This window comes from Echeneis naucrates, unplaced genomic scaffold (genome assembly GCF_900963305.1).
Source record: "Echeneis naucrates unplaced genomic scaffold, fEcheNa1.1, whole genome shotgun sequence".
Taxonomy (NCBI): domain Eukaryota; kingdom Metazoa; phylum Chordata; class Actinopteri; order Carangiformes; family Echeneidae; genus Echeneis; species Echeneis naucrates.
Genome location: NW_021780168.1, coordinates 380150 through 403296, shown reverse-complemented (window position 1 = coordinate 403296; position 23147 = coordinate 380150). Strand labels below are relative to the sequence as shown.

Genomic DNA, 23147 nt, shown 5'->3' with positions numbered 1-23147 from the left:
AACTTCTGTTTAGTTTGATTTATAGTTTTTTTCACTGACTTATGTTGAGTTAAATGAAACACACTAGTCCTGTGAGTTTAAAGAAGGACTCCCCAGATCACAGAAAAAAGATTAACCTTCCTCTAGTTTACAGGTCGGGGTTTTTGGGGATAATGCTTCAGATTTGAGGAAGGATAACAGGAAACGGCGATGGCCAGAAATCGAACCCAGGTCAACTGCTTGGAAGGCAGCTATGCTGACCAGAATAACACCATTGCAGGCAAATGTATTAAAATGTAGAATACAGTTTTTTCCTTCATCTGAAGGGGTCAGTAGTGTGACAGCAGGTTTTTAATGATGTCGAGTAGCAGACAGAAACAGACAGGTAGAAACTAAATTCCTGCTGTTTTATTGTTCTGGAAGAGCTGAGAGAATACATGTCTGTAAGTGTTGTTGTACATGTCTGTATTACTGCCATGTTGGAGTTGGAATAAATTCACTGACGCTTTAAAATGATCGCGGTACTGATGCTAATCCCGTTAGCCGGTCTATGGCGTTTTCCATTGTATGTTAGCATTTAATGGACATAACGGACTTTATGTTAAGATAAAATGATGGCAGTAATGCTGGTTAAAATGACTTTGAATGCTGTTTTAAATATGTGTGTGTTCAGTTGTGGTTTTATTCTGTGGATGACAAAGTATCATTTTATTATTCTCGCTTTCGGTCGAAAAAAGGAGTCCAGTCGAGGAGAGCCGAATCTTCAGAGAATCCGTGCAGACAGGGGGGTTATTTTGATGGACACACCATGAGGCCAATCACATGAGAGGACAAACTGATGTTTTCACAATAATATTCAGCTGGTAAATTGACATAGATATGAAGTTTTACAGGTGACCAAGAAGAGACGTTTTCTTTGCTCTACAACGTAACTTTGTGAAAATAACATGTCTGTGGTTGTTTTCTGATCCCTCCTTCGTTTCTTCATGTCTTCTGTTTGTGTCTCTCTCTCGGAGTGATGTTGTTACTGAAGCCGACTCTGACCCCTCACTGAGCGGGTCGGTGCGGAGAAACACTCCGTTACCTCCGACAGCTGAGCGGTATCGCTTCTCGGCCTTTTGGCTAAGATCAAGTGTAGTATCTGTTCTTATCAGTTTAATATCTGATACGTCTCCTACCCGGGGACCATATATTAAATAGATTTTTGGAACAGGGAGATGGAATAGGTGCTTGCTCCGTCCACTCCACGCATCGACCTGGTATTGCAGTATCTTCAGGAACGGTGCACTCCCTCTGTGTGTTCAATACAAGTCCTGTTCAGCTCAACATCACCTTAAACACATGATGTTGTCTTCATGTGTGTAACGCTGAGTGTACAGAGTGTTCATGTTCAGTTTATGGTTTTAGAATCAGTGATGCATTCATGTAGAAACATCAGTTTAATGTTGCTGATTTCATCAGGTTATATTATGCTGACCAGACTGAATCAATAAAGTTTAGTTTCAACACATCATCGTTTAAATGTTGGTTGTATTTTGCATTTGTCAGCTGAATCCACAGAGTGACTGAAATGATGAAGTAAATCCAGGAAAGGAAAAACATTTGGCTCTGAATCTCAATGTAGATTTGAACAAAGAGCTCCAGCTGAAGAAAACAATGCTGTCTGTTTCCAGATGATGAAGAACTCAGTTCTCAGTTGATGCTCAGTTATCTCCATCTAGTGGACAGATGGTAGAAGTTGATTCCTGAAAAGAGGAAGTGACTTTTCCTCAGATCAAACTGTTGAAGGAGAACGAGCAGCTTCTTCCTCACTGACTCACTCAACCTCTGTCTCCTGGGTTTGGATTTAGGTCTGGGTCTGGGTCTGGGTCTAAGACCAGGTGGGCCTGCTCAGAGTCTCTGTGTTGGATGTGAGCTGCTGAAATCTCTGAACACCATGACACAGAGAATATCAGTCTGATGTGTAATCTGTAATCCAGATGTTGTAAGCAACAAACAGATGTTCTTCAAAGAAGCTGTGCTGATTCACTTCAAGCAGCACATGAGCCGTTTTCTCAGGAGCACACACAGAAATAATAAGATTTTCTATTCCAACAATATACGTGATGTCCTCGTGTATGAATGAATGTTTCACTGATGCAGATTTTTACAGAACAACATCAACAACTAATAACTCCACAACGAGACTGTGTAACGTCACTGGAGATCAAAGGTATTTCCTGTCTTTCATTGATCTCCAACATGACACAGATGCATACTTCACACTATCTCAAATTCGCTTCAAATGTATGAGCGCATGCGCAGAAAGACGCACAGAAATGTCCCTGGACTGATCATTGTAACTTTGTGTTATTGTTGTATCTGATAAGTTAAGGACCATAAACTTTCTATAAAAGTGGATGTGCAGGTTAAAAAGTACTGAGACTTCTACCTGCAGTCTATCTAATGACCACCAGGGGCATGTGGGATCCTCGTTAGTATAGTGGACAGTATCTCCGCCTGTCACGGAGTAGACCGGTGTTTGATTCCCTGACAGGGAGAGCACATGCATTTTTCTGTAATGTCTCATTAACCAGAGTGACAGAAGTGAACTCTCTCTGTAGCTGACCAGGTGTCCTACCCAGATCTGTTGATCTGCAGTGACTGGCTGTGTGTGTTTATGGAGAGTGTAGCTCAGTGGTAGAACATTTGTCTCTGAGTGTCCCCTGCCAAACTGCAACTTTGAACAAGGGTCAGTGTTTAAGTCCCACCTGCCCCAACAAAATGCTGAAGAAATACACCCATCTTAAAATTTTCAAATGAAAAGTCTCCATCTAATGTTCTTTTCATTTAGACTCCATGCAGGCTGTTAATGATAACTTTGTTTGTGTGTGGCTGTTTTGAATGTATGATCTTTGTTGTTTAATAAAGATCAGAATGAAAAGGAACATTTCCTCAACTTCTTCACGCCCCACCTGTCATGTCTCTATTCCCCACCAGTGGGGTGGAGCCCACACTTTAAGAACGGCGGCCCTATAAGCATCCAACAGCATCACTGAGTCAGGAGCAGCACAGTGACAACTGTCCACATTACTGGAGGAAGTGATAAATGACATTCTGCATCTATTTGAGTCAGTGAGGAAACATGTGAAGAGAAGAAGCTGCTCGTTCTCCTTCAACAGTTTGATCTGAGGAAAAGTCACTTCCTCTTTTCAGGAATCAACTTCTACCATCTGTCCAGTAGATGGAGATAGCTGAGCATCAACTTAAAAATCCTCTGGTCTTCCATGTGTGAACTATAATACCAGTGAATTAAACAAAGATCGTCCCTGGGTGGGCTCGAACCACCATCCTTTCAGTTAACAGCCGAACACGCTGACCGATTGCGCCACAGAGACATGATGACCAGTTCCTGTTACAGGAACTGGTCATCATGTCTCTGTTCCTGTTACATTTCCTGTTACAGCCTGCTCTGTTCTCTGTTCCTGACCAGTTCCTGTTACAGCCTGCTGTAACAGGAACTGGTCCCACAATAAGAAGGTCGTTGGTTTGAATCTCAAACTGTCAGCCGTTTTTCTGATTGATATGAGACAGTTTATTTTATGCTAAAGAAAATCCTTATTTGTCACAGTGGACTTGGCTCATCATGTTTTGCTGACTAACTGGTATTGGAGTTGTGTAATTAAAACAGAAAGATCTGACAACAGCTTTGAAAGCAGATACAGTCTGTCCAGATAAATTTTGAATTTGTTGCACTTCCATAGCCATATCTGAGGCTCTAACTCAGACAGCTACAGTTATTCATTTCTACATAAATGCTTCTCTTTGGGATTGTCCTGCTCAGAAATTCAGTAAAAATTATGATGATTTACACAATAACACAATAACAGTCTTGCTTCTGTTTACCAAAAGCCTCCAAAGTCCACCCTGTATGCTGTATCTCCAAAAAGCTAGAGTCTTGTGGAGAATGTGGGCATCGACCCCACTACCTCTCACATGCTAAGCGAGCGCTCTACCATTTGAGCTAATTCCCCTGTATGCATGCTAGTACAAATTTTAATTTCTGGTGATGACATCACCCAGCCCCCCCATGTTCTCCAAACGGACCCAAAGTGGTACCATTCATTTGTTCTTGCAAAGCTTTAAGTCCATGATTGTGATACATATACTGATCTTTATTTGCACGTTCATGAGTGTAACTCTTGACTAGGCTTCTTCAAGTCCTTGATCTCGAGTCTTGAATGATCTCGAAATTAGTTTGTTTGTATAATGAGCATATGCCTGGAGGGTTCCATGGTGTAATGGTTAGCACTCTGGACTCTGAATCCAGCGATCTGAGTTCAAATCTGAATCTTACAAGTGAAACACTAAAACACTTCCTGTTTGTCCACTCTACAGCTTCTAATCAGGCTGTCATTGCGCTGCGTTCAGGTCGCAGTTTCCCCAGGAGGTGTGGGTTCAAATCCCACTTCTGACAGAAGCTGCTTTTCTTTCCTCTGATGCCAAAAACCAGGGGCCTTTACATCTTCAGTCTAACGCTCTCCCAAGTGAGCTGCGCACGCTAGCATGTTAGCACAGCGGAATTAGCTCAATGGGCAGGCTGCTGGCTTAGTATGTATTAGTATCAATAAGTCTTGTCTTGTAAACAGGACATGTTGCATTCAAACCCCAGCAGTGCTTTGCTCTCAGTGGAGTTCCTGCTCATCACTTCCTGTATTCCAGCTTTCGCTTGCAGTTTCTGGACAAGACAAAGTGGTTGTTGCTGTGTTGAGCAGATGGAAATGTGGTGACTGCTTTTCACAGGAGACAAACTTTGGGAAGATATTGGCAATATATCACTAAGGGCTCGTCCGGGATTTGAACCCGGGACCTCTCACACCTGAAGCAAGAATCACACCCCTAGAGCAACGAGCCATTAGCTGCAACATTGCATAGTGCATGGATGAGTGCAACATTGAATTGTTTAATTAAATCTAAAACTGATGTTAGACTGAAGATCTAAAGGTCCCTGGTTTGATCCCGGGTTTCAGCATCAGAGGTGGACCTTGTTTTGACCTACATTTCCAATATTCTGCCTCGTCTTTCAACCACACCACAACCACATGAAATATTCTTTCTGCCATTCACTCCTCCAAACCTTTGGACACAGCTTTGAGCTTTCTCACAGGTGACACAGGTGTCATTATTTCAGTGAAGATGTATGTGATATGTTACAAACAGTTACAAACAGTACTAACAGTTAATTGAGGAATCAGCTGAATGAGGACAGATGTGACTTAAAGCACAACAAAGATCTTTCCCAGAAGGCCCTCAGACAAAGAAGCTGGGTAACAGCACAGACTGTCAGGAGTGGTATTTGAACCCTCACTTCCAGAGGAGACCGTCACTTGATCACAGCACCTTCTACAGCTGCTATCAAAAGGCTTGTTGGGGAATTCAATTCACGGTTTTAATGTAGGACTATTCATCTACCTGTGTCTACCTGAGCTTCATTAACAGTGTGCACTCGATGGTAATTGAGGGATCAGAGTGTTGGAGAGCAGAACTCTTTCCTGTGCTTCAGATACACTGTTTGGTTCTGAGCTGATCATTAATAATCAATCACATGTGATTTTGGAAATTCTTCAAAGCAGCTTCAAAGGAAGACTTTCATTCTGTGAGTACTGTGACATCATCCACAAAAAAAGAAAGAATTTTTGCGCTGTAAGAAGATACCACCTTTCTTCAAACAGCTCAACCAGCTGAGGCTTGAACTCACAACTTCAGCAGGTTACTGTCATATAAGAACCGCGTACGGGCTAAATTGTGTGACGCTTCTGCTAACACACATCACAGGAGCACATCCAGCAGTAGAAGGTTCAGGTTTGAACCAGTTCGAGGGATCTACTTTCCTGTAGCCCTGACCACTGTTGTATCCAGGCAGTGCTGACTGACTGACAATGGGACATTAGCATGGCCCAGTGACCATGTGGCCTAATGGACAAGGCGTCTAACTTCGGATCAGAAGACTGAGGGTTCGAGTCCCTTCGTGGTTGGTCAGCTGTGTGTAGGTGAACGGACTAAACTGTGTCCATTTTACAGAAATCAGTGAGGTTTTTCAGATCTCCTCCACAGAAGGTGGATCTGATCTCAGGCTGCTTGATGCTGCCTTCATCCTGATGAATGTTGAAGCAATGAAATATGACAAGAACAGACACTAAACTGACAACAGGACATTAAAATGGGCCACACTCAGACCCCACATGGCCCAAAGGACAAGGTGTTTGACTTTGGATCAGAAGACCGAGGTAAAGATTTATGTTCACAGAGATCACAGAGAGTCTCTTGAACGGCTCTTTAATGTAAATGATGGGAACCAAGTCACAGCCCCCCTCGCCATTTTTCTATTTGTGCCTCTGTGCCTACAAATAAAATTTTGTGAGGGATGACAAAAGAAAGACTCATGAATTTAAGAGGATCATTGTCTGATCATTCTGTTCTTCAAAATGTTACCAAGCCCACAGAAACTTCCTGCTGAAGGAGGACAACACATTTATTCAACACAGTGGAAAAAAGTTCAGAGTCACAATCCAACGTGTTTGTTGACTTGATTCACTTGGATTCAGTAAATGCTGCTTGTTGCGGCAGCGTTAACTGACAAAGACAATAAAGAAGTAAAGAATCAATGTATTCTAAATCAGATCACATCAGTCAGAGACACTGTTGATTCCTTTCTGCATGAGCGTTTCTCTTTGGGGTTGTCCTGTTTGGACAAAATGTTTTATTTATTTATATTTATTTTTTATCAGCCGAAGTCATGAATTTGTCATAAACATTTCCCGAACATGATTCATGATTCACGCTGCTGTGTCCTGGTATGAAGCACAGTGGTTCTGTCAATGTGTCCTTTATTTATTCTTACCTGATGTTACCTTAACTGTTAAATTCAGGAATAGCTACTTTTTGTTTTTTTACTTTTTTATTTATTTCCACCGTTATCTACAGTCATGCTAATTCTCAACTGTACATATATTCTTACTGGCTTCTTTTGTAAATATATTTTTGTATATATATTTTTTCCTTCATCTTTTATCTTTCTTATTTTATAATTATATTTTGTACCACAAAGTTGTCTTTAAAGTTTGTTATACGTTGTGTATGATGGCAATAAAAACATTCTAATTCTAATTCTAATTCTTTGAGGTTGCTCTGGTGGAAATTTGACCAGTTTTTAATGATTTCTTGAGATCAGCTAAATCTATGAATTTGTCATCAACATTTCTGCAACTGAAGAACAGACTTGTGTTTTCAGAGCAGTAAGTGCTATTTGTTGGGGCAGAGTTTGTGATTTGAAATGTTTTTCATTCCGTCCAAGGATTAACCAGGACAGAGAGTTTATTTAACAATTTGGTGGAAAAAAGTTTTGGTTGGAATAAAAACAACAACAAAGATGGCCATTTTGAAAAGATTTGTTCAGATCAGCTGCAGCAACATTTATCCCCAGAGTTAGCAGTCCTCTCATCATATGCTAACGGTCCTCATGAATTTAAGAGGATCGTTGTCTGTTCCTGATGGACTAAATGTGGTCTTCATTACAAACCATTACCAAGACCATTGAAACCGCCCAAACTAAGTAGGCAGGCAGCTGTGGGAGTGGTTTCATTCAGGTATAAGATAAATTCAGGTAAAAGCCTGAACGGGAGTCCATTGGAACTGACACAACAAGGAAGTGGCTGCAAAGACTCTTTGGAGGAGATCATGTGAGGTAAAAATGAGAGGTTAATGTGACTTCTATTCTCTTTGCTCTCTGTTCCCCTTTCAGGGTTAATTCACAAAAACGACATTAAGTCTTGGAGCCATGTTTTCTTCAGATCTAACTTGGATCACTCCAATCAGAGACACTGATGAAGTCTTTGTGCATAAGTGCTTCTCTTTGGGGTTGTCCTGGATGGAATTAAAGTTTTGATAGATTTCTTTAAAACAACAGAATTTGTCATGAACATTTCCCGAACTGAAGCACCAACTTGTATTCTGAGAGCAAGTGCTATTAGTTGGGGTAATGTTGGTGATTTCAAAAGCCAATCGCAAGCAGATGAGGTTCTATCAATTTTTGGGTGGTGGGGGTTAAGAAAGTAATTTGAAAGTCACAAATGTTACCTTAACTTGAGCACTGACTTGGCTGTTGCATTCATTAAGTGCTACTTGTTGGGGCAGTGCTGACTGACAAAGACATCTTAGACTGCATCACTGATCATTTCAATTAGAAAGACTGATGACGTCCCTTTGGTACAAGTGCTTCTCTTTGGGGTTGTCCTGGATGGAGTTAAAAGTTAAAACCAGTTTTGATAAATTTCTTAAAGCAGCTGAATTTGTCATCAACCTTTCCTGAACCAAAGCACAGACTTGTGTTCAGAAAGTAGTACATGCTCTTTGTTGGTGCTGTGTCAATGAATAACAAAAATTTGAATCTCTAGTTTTGGTTGGAATTGGTTGGAAAACAAAAAAAAAAAAAAGCAAAGATTCCCATTTTGAACAGATTTGGTCAGATCAGCTGCAGCAACACTCCCCTAATAACCAATCACCACAGTTAGCTGCCGTCTCACCATATGCTAAAGGACCTCATGAATTTAAGAGGATCGTTGTCTGTTCCTGATATGAACCATTACCAAGACCACTGAAACCGTCTCAACAACGTAGACAGGTGGGAGTGGTTTCATTCAGACACAACAGGGAAGTGGCTGCAAGACTCTTTGGGGGAAATTATGTGTGAGCTATTTAACCCGGATCACTCCAATCAGAGACACTGATGAAGTCTTTGTGCATAAGTGCTTCTCTTTGGGGTTGTCCTGGTTGGAATTTGGACAAAAATGATGAGCAATGCCATTCCTTCTCCGTCAATCACCCCAACCGCAACTGCTATCAATGATATGGGGGGTGAGGATTAAGAAAGTAATTTGAAAGTCACAAATGTTACCTTAATTTGAGCACTAACTTGACTGTTGAATTCAGTAAGTGCTACTTGTTGGGGCAGTGCTGACTGACAAACACAACGGGAGGTTTGGGAGCCATTTCTTCTTAGAATCTAACTCTGATCATTTCAATCAGAGACATTGATGATTCAACAACAGCTTCTCTTTGGGGTTGTCCTGGTTGGAATATTGAGGAAAAATTAGTTAGCAGGATTAGTTGTGTAATGTTTTAATTTGTCATCAGCATTTCCCCAACTGAAGCACAGACTTGTGTTGTGAGAGCAGTAAGTGCTATCAGTTGGGGTAATGTTGGTGATTTCAGAAGTTTTCCTTCCTTTATCCATTTCCCATTAGACCCTTCTTAGAATCTAACTCAGACCACCTCAATCAGAAACACTGCTGAATTATTTGTGCACAAGTGCTTCTCTTTGAGGTTGTCCTGGTTAGAGTTTCAACAAAATGATCAAGATTCCCACTTTGAACAGATTTCTCCAGATCAATTGAAACAACACTACCCTAATCAGTAATCACCAGAGTGAGGTCAGAATGAAAGCTTAATGTGACTTGATGAGAGACATTGATGATTATTTTCTGCATGGATGTTTCTATTTTCTATGCTTTTCCCCTTTCAGTTTCTGGTCTTTCAGTCTTGGAGCCATGTTTTCTTCAGCTCTAACTCGGAACTCTGCAATGAGACACACTGATGAATTTTTGTGAATAAGACAATACGTTCAATAAGTTCTTGGGTTCAGTTCCCGGCCTGGAGCTGCATATAGGGTGGAGCCAGGTGATCAGAATGAGGATGCAACTTTAAGGAGGAGATGGACAAGTTGTTCTTTGGGTGTTCAGACAGGAAGTGTAATTTCTCCTAACATGTAGCATGATTCTTGGACGTCAGGAGTGAAGGCAGTAACTCCAACAGTTCATCCAATATGACCAGGACTGTGGCAGCAAAAAGAAGAAGCATGAAAGAAGCACATGTTGTGCCAACAACAGACGGTTGTTGGCAGGATTTGGACCTGCGCGGGGAACCCACAATGGAGTTCAAGTCCATCGCCTGAACCACTTGGCCACAACAACCACACACACCGGTGCCAGCATTTCTCAGCATTTTCCAGCCTAGATAGTTTCCTCCTCAAAGGAAACAGCACCTTCTTGTTGTGAGGAAGCACAGCTTCCAACTCTTTTTGAGGGAATTATACTTGAGATGACAAACCTGGAGGGGAAGCGTGTGTTTGGGGACATCTGGAGAGAATTGGACCTGGTAGACCTCCAAGCCTACCTGGGAGGTAATCCAGACAAACCAGGTTCAGTCCAAATAGTTCCAGTTTTGATGTTGCTTCTGTCTGCAGAACTCAAAGGTATCTGGCAGGACCATGATTGTCTTTTGAGCTTCATGAACAGAGTGCACTCTGTGGAGGTCATGACAAAAAAGTGGGAGGAGTCTTTGATCTCTGTGATGTCGTTAGAACCTTTGTGACATCACAGAATCAGCATCTCCTTTGATGGTTACTGATGGAACAGGAAAAGGAGATGCTCTTTGCTCTTTTTCCCCTTTCAGTGTTAATTTACAAAAACAGCATTCATTCTTGGAGCCATGTTTTCTTCAGATCTAACTCAGATCACTCCAGTCAGAGACACTGATGAAGTCTGATGCATAAGTGCTTCTCTTTGGGGTTGTCCTGGATGGAATTTGGACAAAAAACATGAGAAATGTCATTCCTTCTTTTCTTCAATCACCAGGACAGCAGATATTATCAATGATATGGGGGGTGGGGGATAAGGAAGTAGTTTGAAAGTCACAAATGTTACCTTAACTTGAGCACTAACTTGACTGTTGAATTCAGTAAGTGCTACTTGTTGGAGCAGTGCTGACTGACAAACACAACGGGAGGTTTGGGAGCCATTTCTTCTTAGAATCTAACTCTCATCATTTCAATCAGAGACATTGATGATTCAACAACATCTTCTCTTTGGGGTTGTCCTGGTTGGAATATTGAGGAAAAATTAGTCAGCAGGATTAGTTGTGTAATGTTTTAATTTGTCATCAGCATTTCCCGAACTGAAGCACAGACTTGTGTTGTGAGAGCAGTAAGTGCTATTAGTTGGGGTAATGTTGGTGATTTCAGAAGTTTTCCTTCCTTTACTCTGTAAGTGCTACTTGTTGGGGCAGTGCTGATTGACAAAGACAACAACTTCTTCTTAGAATACAATACTGATCATTTCAATTATGAAACACAGACGACTTCCTTTAGTACAAGTGCTTCTCTTTGGGGGTCCTATGAGCAGAGTGGCGCAGCGGAAGCGTGCTGGGCCCATAACCCAGAGTTCGATGGATCGAAACCATCCTCTGCTAATGGCTTTTTAGCAACAGCTAGCTGTTCACTATCCAAAGTTTGTCGTATTTGAAGATGACATCATTACAATAGTAACAATGCCATACTGAAGCTGCACTAGCTGAAGAGGGAACATCTTCAGTACAGTATTAACCTTGCTTGTTTTAATTCCCAGCAGTTTTCCTTAGCAGTGGAAGTAAAGCAAATTTCAAATGTTGTTTTAGTGCTGAGTACCCAGTCTGCCTCCGTTGGACTGAAAATCTAAAGGTCCCTGTAAACAGCCCTTTTTTATGTGGACATGCACAGAGCCTGCTGAGGAAAGCCTGGGTCGACAAACCAAGTTGATAACATCGTGATACTCGTTATCTCTGGTTGGAGCTTTCGACTGTCGAGCCAGCTCACCCAAACAAAGCCCGGCTCTGTTGAGATACTCGTAAGATACTCCTCTGCTCTTATCGTAAAAATTGTCTAAGTTTTAAACAAGATAAGTTGTGGAGATGCCGGGGATTGAACCCGGGGCCTCATACATGCAAAGCATGCGCTCTCCCACTGAGCTACATCCCCTCCATGGCGTGGTAGATTTAGCAGTTTTTTTCCCCAGACTATAGGAAGAATAATAAAGTAATAATGTGAAAATGAAAAGTTTGGTGCTTTTAGTATTTCCATAAACCTTTTGTGACTTCTAACTTCCCCTGCACAGTGTTTTATCATGAAGTCTTTTTCAGTGTCCTTCTAATGTGCAAATAAACTAAACTAAAGCAGACAGCAACAAAAGGGGAGACACACAGAGACTGAACAGGCTGATCAGGAGAACAGGCTCTGTGGTCGGCCTGACTCTGACGGTTGGTTGCTTTCATGGACCAAGTTTCCCAGGTGGGGAGCTACAGAGCATGTTGGAGAATCTCTGTAATCTGCACAGCCTTAAAATATGACACAGCTGAGTGCTGTTGTTAGGACTCATCTAGCAGAGAGACAAACCTTTTTTTTATGGCACAATTTAGCACAAAGGAACTGTACCACTTCAGGTCCATTCAGAGAACGTGGCAGGCTGGGCGACACCATCACCAGAAATTAAAATGTGTAATATCTATGAAACCGTAGGAGTACAAATGAACGGTACCATTTTGGGTCCATTTTGAATTCATGGCGGGCTGGGCGACCTGTGGATGTCCTATAAAATAATACCATACAAACCAGCACAGACGAAACACAAAGGCCCCCCACCCCACGCAAAATTTCACTGAAATTTTGCGTGGGGTGGGGGGCCAGCTTCACACAGATGTGTGATGACCCTGTAGTTGGCACACACCCTCTGGTCCCCCTTCTTGAAGGGCTGTTAATGATTCCTTTGTTTGTGTGTAGCTGTTCTGTTCTTAATGTTGGATCTTTCTTGTCAATAAAGAAGGATTGAATAAAGATCAGAATGAAAAGAAACATTAAAAAAAAAGAATTATGGCAGGAACCTGTGACAAAGCTTTTGAAATTCCTTCCACCTGCCTCTAACAAAATGTTAATGAAATATACCAAACTTAACTGATGAAGTAACATCATGTTCTATCTGTCACCAACTTTACTGGTCCATAATTATGATGCATATACGGCTCTTTATTTGTACGTGCACAGTGTGATTATATATATTTTTATCTTGGCAGGTGACCGATTGTCTGCTAGTTTGTTCGCACGACTTTGGCAGCTGTGAAAGTATCTCCAGGAATAAAATGATTAAATCGCGTCGTCTTTTTAATTGTCAATCTCTATATTATATCAGAGGCCCTTTATGGTGCATATACTTGCATTTGTACTTGTATACACACACACACACACAAACGCACATTACCATCCACCTTTTCCAGCCCTCATGGTTCTTGGGGAATCCATACATGCTGTAACTCTTCTCGGACTGATTGGAGCATCCACACGCTGCACAGCCAACCATGGTATGATACTGATCTACAAAATGTTAGTTGTAACCAATGAACCATGACACAACTGAACGAACCTTTCCGATTGCAGCCTGCTATTCCAGCTAGAATTATCCTAAATATCTGCCTTTAGGGCCATCGTGAATGATTTCTAAATATCTTTGAAACCTGTTGATGGTGAACTCAGAGGTTGTTAAAGGGGCCTTTTCCCAAAGCTTAGCTTGCATGCCAGTACAGGGGAATTAGCTCAAATGGTAGAGCGCTCGCTTAGCATGTGAGAGGTAGTGGGACTGGTATCTGCTATCTGGGGCTTTGCTTGGTTTCACCTCTTCAACCAAAGTTGAAGCTGTACCAGAAGGAGACACGAAGACTATCCAGATCATTGACAGGTTGGGGGAGAACGTTACGTTTTCACTGTTATGATCTCAGACTTCTGCAGACTTCTACAAACACGGTTAGCTCAGCAGGTTAGAGCGTGGTGCTAATAACACCAAGGTCATGGGCTCAATCCCCATACTGGCCACAAGCAGCATCTCAGAACTTGATGTTGTTCTCTCCATAGACTTTGATGCAGTCTGAAGTCTTTTTCCAACCAGTGGAACTGCCCCCTGGTGGTCATTAGAAGTACAGCTTAACTTATCAGATACAACAATAACACAAAGTTACAATGATCAGAGCACAGACTGCAAATTGATCATTTCCTTTGTTACAGTTTAGTGATTAGTTTCCAGCTGGCATTGTGCACCATCCAGGGGATGTAGCTCAGTGGTAGAGTGCATGCTTTGCCTGTATGAGGCCCTGCGTTCAATCCCTGTCATCTTCAGCGTTGATAATGAAGCACAGCAAGTACTTATCTTGTGCAACACCCTGATCTCTCAACTATCCTCTCAGCTTGGAGCAATTTATCCTGTGCAGTCATCCTACCAAATTACCAAAGTGAACACAAGTGTACATGTGATGACAAAACAGCAGCCATTGAAGTCCACTTAAAAGCAAACTCCTAATGTTTCGGCCTCTTTTTTTAAATTCACGTCAAAACATCATAATGAAGTTACATCAAGTACATATAGAGCAGGTCTAGACCAAACTCTTATTAAAATTATTTTGACTTGTATTTTGAGAGCAGGAAGAAGGATATCCAATCATCTCATCTGCCACACCATACAGGGAATGTAGCTCAGTGGTAGAATGTGTGCTTTCCATGTATGAGTCCTTTGGTGCAATCCCCAGCATTGCTAAACAAGCACAGGAAGTACTTATTTGTACTAATGTGACGTGGGTGTCATTCCCATTCTGAAGTGTCCAAGGTGCCTGATTAAGGCTCCACTCTCTTCGGAGGCGTGGGTTTGAATCCCACCACTGCCAGTTGCCTCCATTCCTTTGGATCCTGCATACAACATCAGTTTAACACATGATGGATTCTAGGTCTCCCACTTGAATACCTTTTATACCATGCATGCTGAAATGAGAGATAAAAAGCTTGTAGGAAATGCCAAAGGTGCCACAGTTTCTACTAACAGTTGATTGAGGAATCAGAGGAATTGAAAACTGAATCACATCAGTGGAGGTGCGGTGATTTTCTGTTTGCAGAAACAGGCCCTGTGAGCAGCTAAGCCACAGAACATCTTTATGACATTCGACAGCTACGATCAAAAGGCTTGTTGGGGAAATCCTTTCACTGTTTCACTCAAGTCCACAGCACTCTGCTCAGTTTTTTAGCTTTCAGCTGATCAGTAGCTGTGGATGGACCTGGTATCTGCTATATGGAGCTTTGCTTGGTTTGCATAGCTGCCTTCCAAGCAGTTGACCTGGGTTTGATTCCCGGCCATTGCAGTTCAACTGTGTGTCTACAATTTAACTTTGTGCTTTTCATGTTTGTTTTCCTTCCAGAAATCCTGTAGATCTCAGGCCGATGGTGCCAAAGTCCTCCAGCTACAGACCTGTAACCCGTCCTCACCACAGCTGTACATCTGTTACACCCTGTAGTTGTCTCGGGGAAAGGGAAGCTTATTGTCATATAGTGATGGGATGGCTCCATACTCCAGAACATCCCTGTGAACCCGGTCATACACCTTCTCCAGATCAAATCTTGGGGTTCCACATGTCCACTATAATTCCAGTGGATAAGACAAACCACTTCCATGGGTGGACTCAAACCATCATCCTTTCAGTTAACAGCCAAACGCGCTGACCAATCGCCCCACAGAGACATGATGTTGCAGCCTGCTGTTCCAACTACACACAGCAACAAGTGAACTAAACACAGCAGGTCTCTGGTGGGCTTCACAGCCTTTCAGCAAACAGCTGATCACATTGATCATTGTGTCACAGAGTGGAGCCGCCCCCTGGTGGTCATTAGATAGACTGCAGGTGGAAGTCTCAGTACTTTTTAACCTGCTCATACACTTTTATAGAAAGTTTCTGGTCCTTAACTTATCAGATACAACAATAACACAAAGTTACAGTGATCAGTCCAGGGTAATGGAAGTGTAATGTGTATCCTGCAGGTGAGGTTGATGGTAAAGTGGTTTGTTTTAATGTAGGAGTGCAGCGTTTGGATGCTCCAATCAGTCCGAGAAGGGTTTCCACATGTATGGATTCCCCAAGAACCATGAGGGCTGGAAAACGTGGTGTATGTGTTTGTGTGTGTGTATATACAGATACAAATGCTAATAAAGATAAGTATATGTACCGCAAAGGGCCTCTGATATAATACAGAGATTGTCAATTCAGATTGAGGTCGTGATTTAATCATTTTACTCCTGGAGATACTTTCACTGTATATTATCACATTGTGCACGTGCAAATAAAGATATATATGTGCATCACGGTACCACTTTGGGTTCATTTAGAGAACATGTGCTGATGGCTGGGGAATTAGCTCAAATGGTAGAGCGCTAGCTTAGCATGTGAGAGGTAGTGGGATCGATGCCCACATTCTCCACAAGACTTTAGCTCTTTGTTGGAGATTACAGCAACAAGTGAACTAAACACAGCAGGTCCCTGGGTGGGCTTTGGAGCCTTTTGGTAAACAGAAGCAGGACTGTTGTTGTGTATGGAGCTTTGACTGTTTCCTGAACACATCATAAACTTAAGCAGCTGCTCTCCTGCTCACATGTTCTTCACACCATCACAATATATCGATGGTGGGTTGGTGGACCGGTGGACACTTTCATATCAATAAATCCACCGTGTTTTAAAGAAGTTCAGAGTGTTTCATGCATGAAGTTTCTGACATGGATACAGACAGACAGATCCAGTGTCACAGAGAGAGAGGAGTCCCGCTGAGCTGTCGTGTTCTTCTGTGGAACAGACAGCAGAGACTGAGACATTGCATGCTAAATATAAATAAAATCACATACTCAACTAGTTGTTTGGCTGTTATTGCATCATTCCATATTTGCACACTCAGTTTCACATTTGGAGTGGTAGGGTGACAACTGAAAGCTCTGTAGAAGTATTACTTAGATACGTTTTCAAGTTTTAGTGGGAAAGCAAACACATCTCTCAAGGAGCCTTAGACCACCGACCATCCTGACATGTTCGTCCAGCTGCCAGTCTCTGATGAGGAAACAGAAACCAATGTAGAGGAAAGGGGCAGTGCAACTGTGCTAACATTAGCATGTAGTGTGAGGATGAAGTAAACTGTAAATCTCACTTTGAGCAACATAGAACATTGTTTATTATTTGGACAAGCACAAGTTAAAGTAGTAGTAAAGTAGTAAAGTAAACTAAAGTAGTAAAAATTATAGAATGAGTTAAAGAGGTTTTTTCGACTCTCCACTCCAGCTGTGAACATTCTTTCCAATACACACCCATCATAAAGTCAGAAACAGCAGAAATGAGCACAAGGTTTAAACTGTTTGATTTCAGAAAGTGGACAAGTTTAATAGTTGAAGATTTTGTGAACATTTTAAATTTTGAATGGAGTCTCTAGGTGAACGTATGTGGAAGTACATCAAAGATGAAAAAGTATGAAGAGCCTTTGAAGATTTGCTCCGTTCATTAAAAATGCTTATAAAAAAAGGATAGAAAAGTTAAATATCAAAGCTCAAAGCATTAATGATTTGAAACAGCAAAAAAACATATTTAATCATATTAATAAAGATTTGAAGGAGGAATGAAAATAAAAGTGAGAAGTGGAAGGCAGCCTGCTGTGGATCTGACTGAACAATAACTAGCCCTGTGTTGGACCTTTATTTCTCCTTTATTTATTTATTTCTCCTTCCTCCCAACAGTAAACACAAACACACATTTTAAATTTAAAAATCAGAAAATAAATCCCAGAGCCCAAAGTACTGTGGGATCTGGTGGAGACATGTGTTCTTAACTACTTAAGAAAAGAGACTTTACAGCAAAACTTTGCATGTTAATATTTCCATCCATCCTCAGAGACTTTGTGTCTTTGCCTTCATCTTAATGAGAGCTCTCTGGAAACACAAGGATCCAGCTGACAGAGAGCAGAAATCAGAAATGAGCTGGCTTCGCTTCCCTTTCTTCTTACTGAGTCGATCACGTCTTTGGCTTTTTCTGCTCTGGATTTTGTTCTGGCTGACTCCATTTCTGCATCACTGATAACACCACGCTCAAGCAGTTTATCCAGAAGCTGGTTGAGAACAGTGTCAGACACTCTCTGAATGAATTCTGCCCGAACAGCACACAGCTTCTCTTCTGCTTGGAAGTTTTTGTCAGCTGGGTTTTGAACAGTTTTCCTTTTTGGACCTAACAGGTAACCAGATGAAAGACTAATTTAGTAATCACCAATAACAACCAGCACTTTAAAACACTGATATAATGTCAGATTTCAGATGATTTCAGTGTAATTTTTTATTTTAACACAGACAGGATTGTTGGGATCTTTGCAACAGCAATGATTGGGTCACTTCTTCATTTATTTTATATAGAGGAAGATGAAACCTTTACTTGGCAGAGGAATGCTGCGTTTCCACACTTCTGTTCCTTTTTCATGTTTGACCATCAAAGTCAATGTCTGTATGTTTGGAGTCAGGAAGACCTCAAATGTTGGAAAGAAATTTACCCCAAATTTTGAGTAAAACACAGCAGACTGTGAAAGAGGAGACAAATTGCAGGAACAAGATGTTACTTAGTGACTAGATGAAGCTACCTCGTTAGCATGCTAAAGTCAACACAACAGATAGTGAATAAAAATAAGAGCAAAACAAGAATTATTTCAAACAGTGACGCAGCTTTCAGACGAATAGAAGGACATTTTTATGGTTTTGATATCTGTTAGAAGTGTATGGAGGTTTGACTCACCTCAGGCTGTATTTTAAACTTCCCTGGATCAGAGCGGACAATGTACCTTTCGCCAACTTTCAGTTTACAGGCAGAAGAGATCTTGATGTAAACAGCATCATCTTGCTGGGCAGCAACCTTCAGCAACATTATATCATTAGTGCTTAAGGAGATTAAAGTTAATTTTGAAAAACACACACAAAGATCCTGATCTAAAGCTCCATTCTGTACTGTTTGATTAAATTGGACTCATTAAGCTGCTGTTTGTGACACCTGCTGAACCGCCTGGCAGAAATTAACATGAACAGAAGACATCTAAAGGTTCACAGTTCAGATGTCAGTTTCTAGGAGTCCCAGTATGAGAAGGTTTGATAAGTTAAAATCAATGACACAAAGCTTTACCTCAGACAAAGGGAGGTTGCTTGGCAGGAGAAACACATCCAGTATTTGAATGTCTCTGGCCGGAGGTCGGAGGAACAGCAGAAGTTGGCCACAAACGCGTTTCTTTCTGGTGAATAACCCCCTTAGCTTCTGTCCTGCATCCCTGACGAGGCCAAAGGCAGATAGATGAGAGACTTTCACAATCACATGAGTGTCTGTGATTTCCAGAGGTTTGAGGAAGCTCATTCCATCATCAGTGATGTGGACGACAGACAGCAGACCTTCAGAGGAGAGAGCTGGGAAAACAGAGACACATTCTGTAAAACGATAGTGATGGTCTTATTCTATATCCAGGACAGGAACGTCAGGAAATTCAGTCAGCTATCAGTGTTTGTCTCTGTGATGTTCAGACTTTGTTTGTTACCGAACATCCAAGCTATTCTTCTTGATGAACCATCGGACAACATCAACTTGCTATAGAAATAGCTCATCCTTTGATCTAAATCTTAGAAAACAGTTTCTTTTCCAGCATTTTGTCAGGAGAAAAATGTCACTTCTTTATTAATTATTAAATTCTTCAGAGTTCCTTAATAAGGTCTGTTACTGTCAGTGTACTGTGACTGTAACATTGTCAGGCTGAGATTAAAGTCCAAAATAAAACTAACTAACTAATAAAACAAAGTCTGAATGGGAAGTCTGTCATCACAGCAGGGCTGTTAGAACAGATAACAGGACTGTTGGCTTTTAATCATCGCTCTAAAAAGCACTAATCTCTATCTCACCATCTTCTGTCTCACAGTGTGGGAGGTGGAGCTCACAGACAGCGTCCTCAGCACAGTGGATATTGAACAGCAGCCCAGCAGCCGTCTTGCCAGCTGATTGGAGGCGGCTTTCATCCCACTGGACAGTGTTGTAGAGGAGCTCCGCCTCCTGATCAACAACAAACACCAGTCCAGTTAAAGAACACTGGAACATACCTGGACAAGGACACCTGAACCTGCAGGACACAGAAGGTAGAATGAGCTGACACACAAACACCATATCACTGTCTAAGAGGAGCACACTGAGCATGAAGGTGAAGAGGAGGAACCATCCATGAGACCACCAACACTGCAGAGATGACATCAGCTGAATTACCTGTATGACACTTTGGTAGATTCAGTTTTCAGTTCAGGTGTGAAGCTCTGTGGAGACTGTGGTCCAGAAAGAAACATCATCAGTTTGACTGGAAATAAGCAACACACAGGTCAATCTGAACTGAAGCACAGAAGCAGCAGCCATGTTGGAAATCAGACGGTAGAACTGATCAGACAGAAATCTAACTGTTCATCTGAAAGCCAGACTGCTGATCAATCAGCTGATTGTGACCTCAAAATGATGTTTGTCTGGATTTAAAAAATTTAATGTAAGGGAATAAACTGGACTGAAACTGTATGTGTCTCTGCCTTCAGTCTTATTGTGATGTAACAAAGAAACTCGTCTGTCACTCATTATAAAAAATGTAAACAATAGTTTCAGTTTCTGTCCTTTCCTCTTTCTCTGCCCAAAGAGATTAAATCATTTCCAGCTACAGGAGATATTGGTTTAATATTTGTTCTCCATTTCCTGCCGTGTGCCGAGCCTCTAAATCAGTCTGGAGCATCAGGAAAGATGTTTGACCTCTCACCTTGTCCAGCTTTTTGTCCTCTGACACATCCATTGTTGTCTCTGCTGTATTTGGACTCTGTTTGACACCAGAATCACCTGGTGAGAGGAGAAGACACAGCAGATAGCAGAAATCAGTGTTTGATCACATCCTCTGACTCAGATCTGATGATGGAGGAAACTGTAGAGCAGCAGCTGCAGCTCAAAACCTCCCGTCATCACGTTTCTCTCAGATGATCCTGGTTTCCTATTGGCTGTGTACCAATCTGAGGGGGCGGGTCCAAAAATCTGCTGAGTGGGCTCAGTCTGTAGCTGCCTTTATTCAGTAAAAGTCACCAGCTGCAGCCACCTGTTGTATTTATAGACTGTCTGATAAAAAGCTGCTGTGCTGTAGAAAGTGAAATTAAAATCAATCTGGGATTAGCTCTGTGTGGATGAACAGATAACTCCATAGAACTAAATGATCTAAAAATAACCTGAATACAATATTCACGATGTTTACTGAAAGGAACCATGTTCACCTGCTGTACAGTGCAGGCCAAAAGTTTGGACATACTTTCCTATTCATTTGAATGAATGAAGGTGTGTCCAAACTTTTGGCCTGTGCTGTATATTACATGAAATGAAAAACCTCCACATGTTAAAATAAATCTGAAATAATATGGTTTTGTAACTTTTAGTTGAAATTTGCCTGAAACCTTTAATGTAAACAATTTAAATATAGAAAATGATTGAACAACATGTGGTATAATTATTTTAAGAAAATTGAAAGTAGTACCCCGTGGGCCCACCACCTGCTGGGATAACCAATGGGGTCAGGTGCACTGCCAGTTGGGTGGCAGTGAAGGTGGTGGCCTCGACAATCCAGACCTGGGTGGCAAAAGCTGGCTCTGGGGATGTGAAACCTTGCTAGGGGGAAGGAGTCAGAGCTTGTGCAGGAAGGGGAGCGCTACCAGTTGGATTTGGCCGGGCTTACTTCTACGCACAGCCTTGGTTCTGGATCCCTACTCCTGGAGCCAGGGCGGCGCTTTGTCACCAATCCTGTTTGTGATTTTCATGGACAGGATATCGAGGCGTAGTCGTGGGGGAGGAAGGCTGCAGTTTGGGGGGCTGAGGGTTACATCCCTGCTTTTTGCAGATGATGTGGTCCTATTGGCTCTATCGGTCTGTGACCTCCAATGCTCACTGGACAGGTTCACAGCCGGGTGTGAAGCAGCTGGGATGAGGATCAGCACCTCTAAATCTGAGGCCATGGTGTTTCAAAATTATGTGTTTGATTGTGTTTAAAGCATCAACAGTGCCAAAGCCATCCTTATACGCAAATTGGTAGGGGTTGAAGAGATGTTGAGCTTCACCTTTCACATTCCCTATCATGATGCGCTCAAGTGCCGTCATCACAGTAGAGATAAGATAAAGCTACCAGTCTGAAGTCATTGTTCTCCTGTGGACAAGGTTTTTCCACATTTTAGAAATTCACTGTATCTGGAAATACTCAGAACAGCAAGAATTCAATTCTCTTAGACAAGTTCATCCAAGCTATCAGACCAGTTCTGACATGTTTGTTCTGTCACGCATCAACAGAAACACACTGGATAAAGGAAATCAACTCAATCATCATGAAAGTTGATAAAAAATTCTGTTTCACTTTCGATTAACTTGTCATGCCAATTTAGACTCTTTCAAAAATTAAAATCTAGTTTAAGTCTGGTGATTTAATATGATTTAAATTCTTGACTTTCCTCAGTAAATCTTAATTTATATTAGAACAATAATGAAGTGATGAAACTGTTCTCTGCTAATTGCAGATAAAATATTGACAGAGAAGGTTGGTAATAATAATCAGGGATCGTACTGCCTGTCCCTGAGGACACACGGAAAGGAAATTGTGTTAATTGTATATCAAAATTACAAAGTCATTAGTGACAGGCCTTAATGTTTTTATTGACATGTTGCTGAAATGTTTAGAATAAAATATTTGTTTTTGACTTAAGTTGTCAATTAAATGTAGTTCAGTAGATGAGTCCAATATTTCCTTCTGAAATGTGATGGTATTCAAGAATACCGTACCAATAAACAGAAACACTCAAATACTATATAAGCATTTTAAACTGTACTTAAGTAAAAATATGAATTAATTTCATATAATAATTGTTCATACAAATACTTAAGCACACATGTATTTTATTTGGTGTTCAGTTACTCTACCAGTTAAAACTCCTGAATTCTTTAAACAAAACAAAAGGAGATGGTTTGACATAAAAATCAGATAAAAAGTAGACTGTACTTTATATTCTGATACAATATAACTCATAAGATATCTTTAAATAAATAACCCTCCATTGTCTAATGTGTTTGCTCTGATATTTTATGCTGGAGATGAAATACCAAGCTAACACTGAACATAAAAAGGAGCATTATGAGCTAGCTAACATTAGTTATCTTGACTGTATTTAGCTTTAGTGTACATTATCCAGGTGAATGTTCTCTATTGTTGAAACCTGTCAGAACTATAGAGTCTGGAGGTAAGAAAGTAAATAATCTGTTGCTAATTACATGCACTTTAATAGAATCAGGCTTATTTTAAAAACTGTGGATTCACAGTCTGTTCTCAGTAATCATGGTCATGAGATATTTACAGATCTGTCTGATCTGATTCTCTCCATAATCACAGGACACATTAGTTCTCTCGTTAACATGGAAGA

At 41.2% G+C, this 23147-nt stretch overlaps 1 protein-coding gene and 4 non-coding genes across 6 annotated transcripts; 1 reads left to right on the top strand and 4 right to left on the bottom strand.

Annotated features, from left to right (window-relative positions):
• The first annotated feature begins 1081 nt into the window (after positions 1 to 1081).
• LOC115038422 (U2 spliceosomal RNA) lies at positions 1082 to 1272 on the top strand. The gene has a single exon (XR_003840547.1). It is a non-coding gene; the product is annotated as a U2 spliceosomal RNA (small nuclear RNA).
• Positions 1273 to 3282: 2010 nt separating this feature from the next.
• trnan-guu (transfer RNA asparagine (anticodon GUU)) lies at positions 3283 to 3356 on the bottom strand. The gene has a single exon. It is a non-coding gene; the product is annotated as a tRNA-Asn (tRNA).
• Positions 3357 to 9904: 6548 nt separating this feature from the next.
• Positions 9905 to 9986, bottom strand: trnas-uga (transfer RNA serine (anticodon UGA)). The gene has a single exon. It is a non-coding gene; the product is annotated as a tRNA-Ser (tRNA).
• A 1748-nt stretch (positions 9987 to 11734) lies between these two features.
• trnaa-ugc (transfer RNA alanine (anticodon UGC)) lies at positions 11735 to 11806 on the bottom strand. The gene has a single exon. It is a non-coding gene; the product is annotated as a tRNA-Ala (tRNA).
• Positions 11807 to 16859: 5053 nt separating this feature from the next.
• On the bottom strand, positions 16860 to 20550 carry LOC115038405 (uncharacterized). Of its 2 annotated transcripts, none has more exons than XM_029497245.1 (7): positions 20468 to 20550; positions 19939 to 19994; positions 19584 to 19798; positions 18823 to 19097; positions 18442 to 18558; positions 18082 to 18229; positions 16860 to 17886 (listed from the first exon to the last, which is right to left on the bottom strand). In XM_029497245.1, the coding sequence occupies exons 1-7, from the start codon at positions 20498 to 20500 to the stop codon at positions 17576 to 17578; spliced, it is 1155 nt and encodes a 384-aa protein (XP_029353105.1). In that variant the 5' UTR covers positions 20501 to 20550; the 3' UTR covers positions 16860 to 17575. The 2 variants fall into 2 exon arrangements, with proteins under 2 accessions (XP_029353105.1, XP_029353106.1); XM_029497246.1 differs by having other exon boundaries at positions 16862 to 17886; positions 18088 to 18229.
• Between the last annotated feature and the right edge of the window lie 2597 nt (positions 20551 to 23147).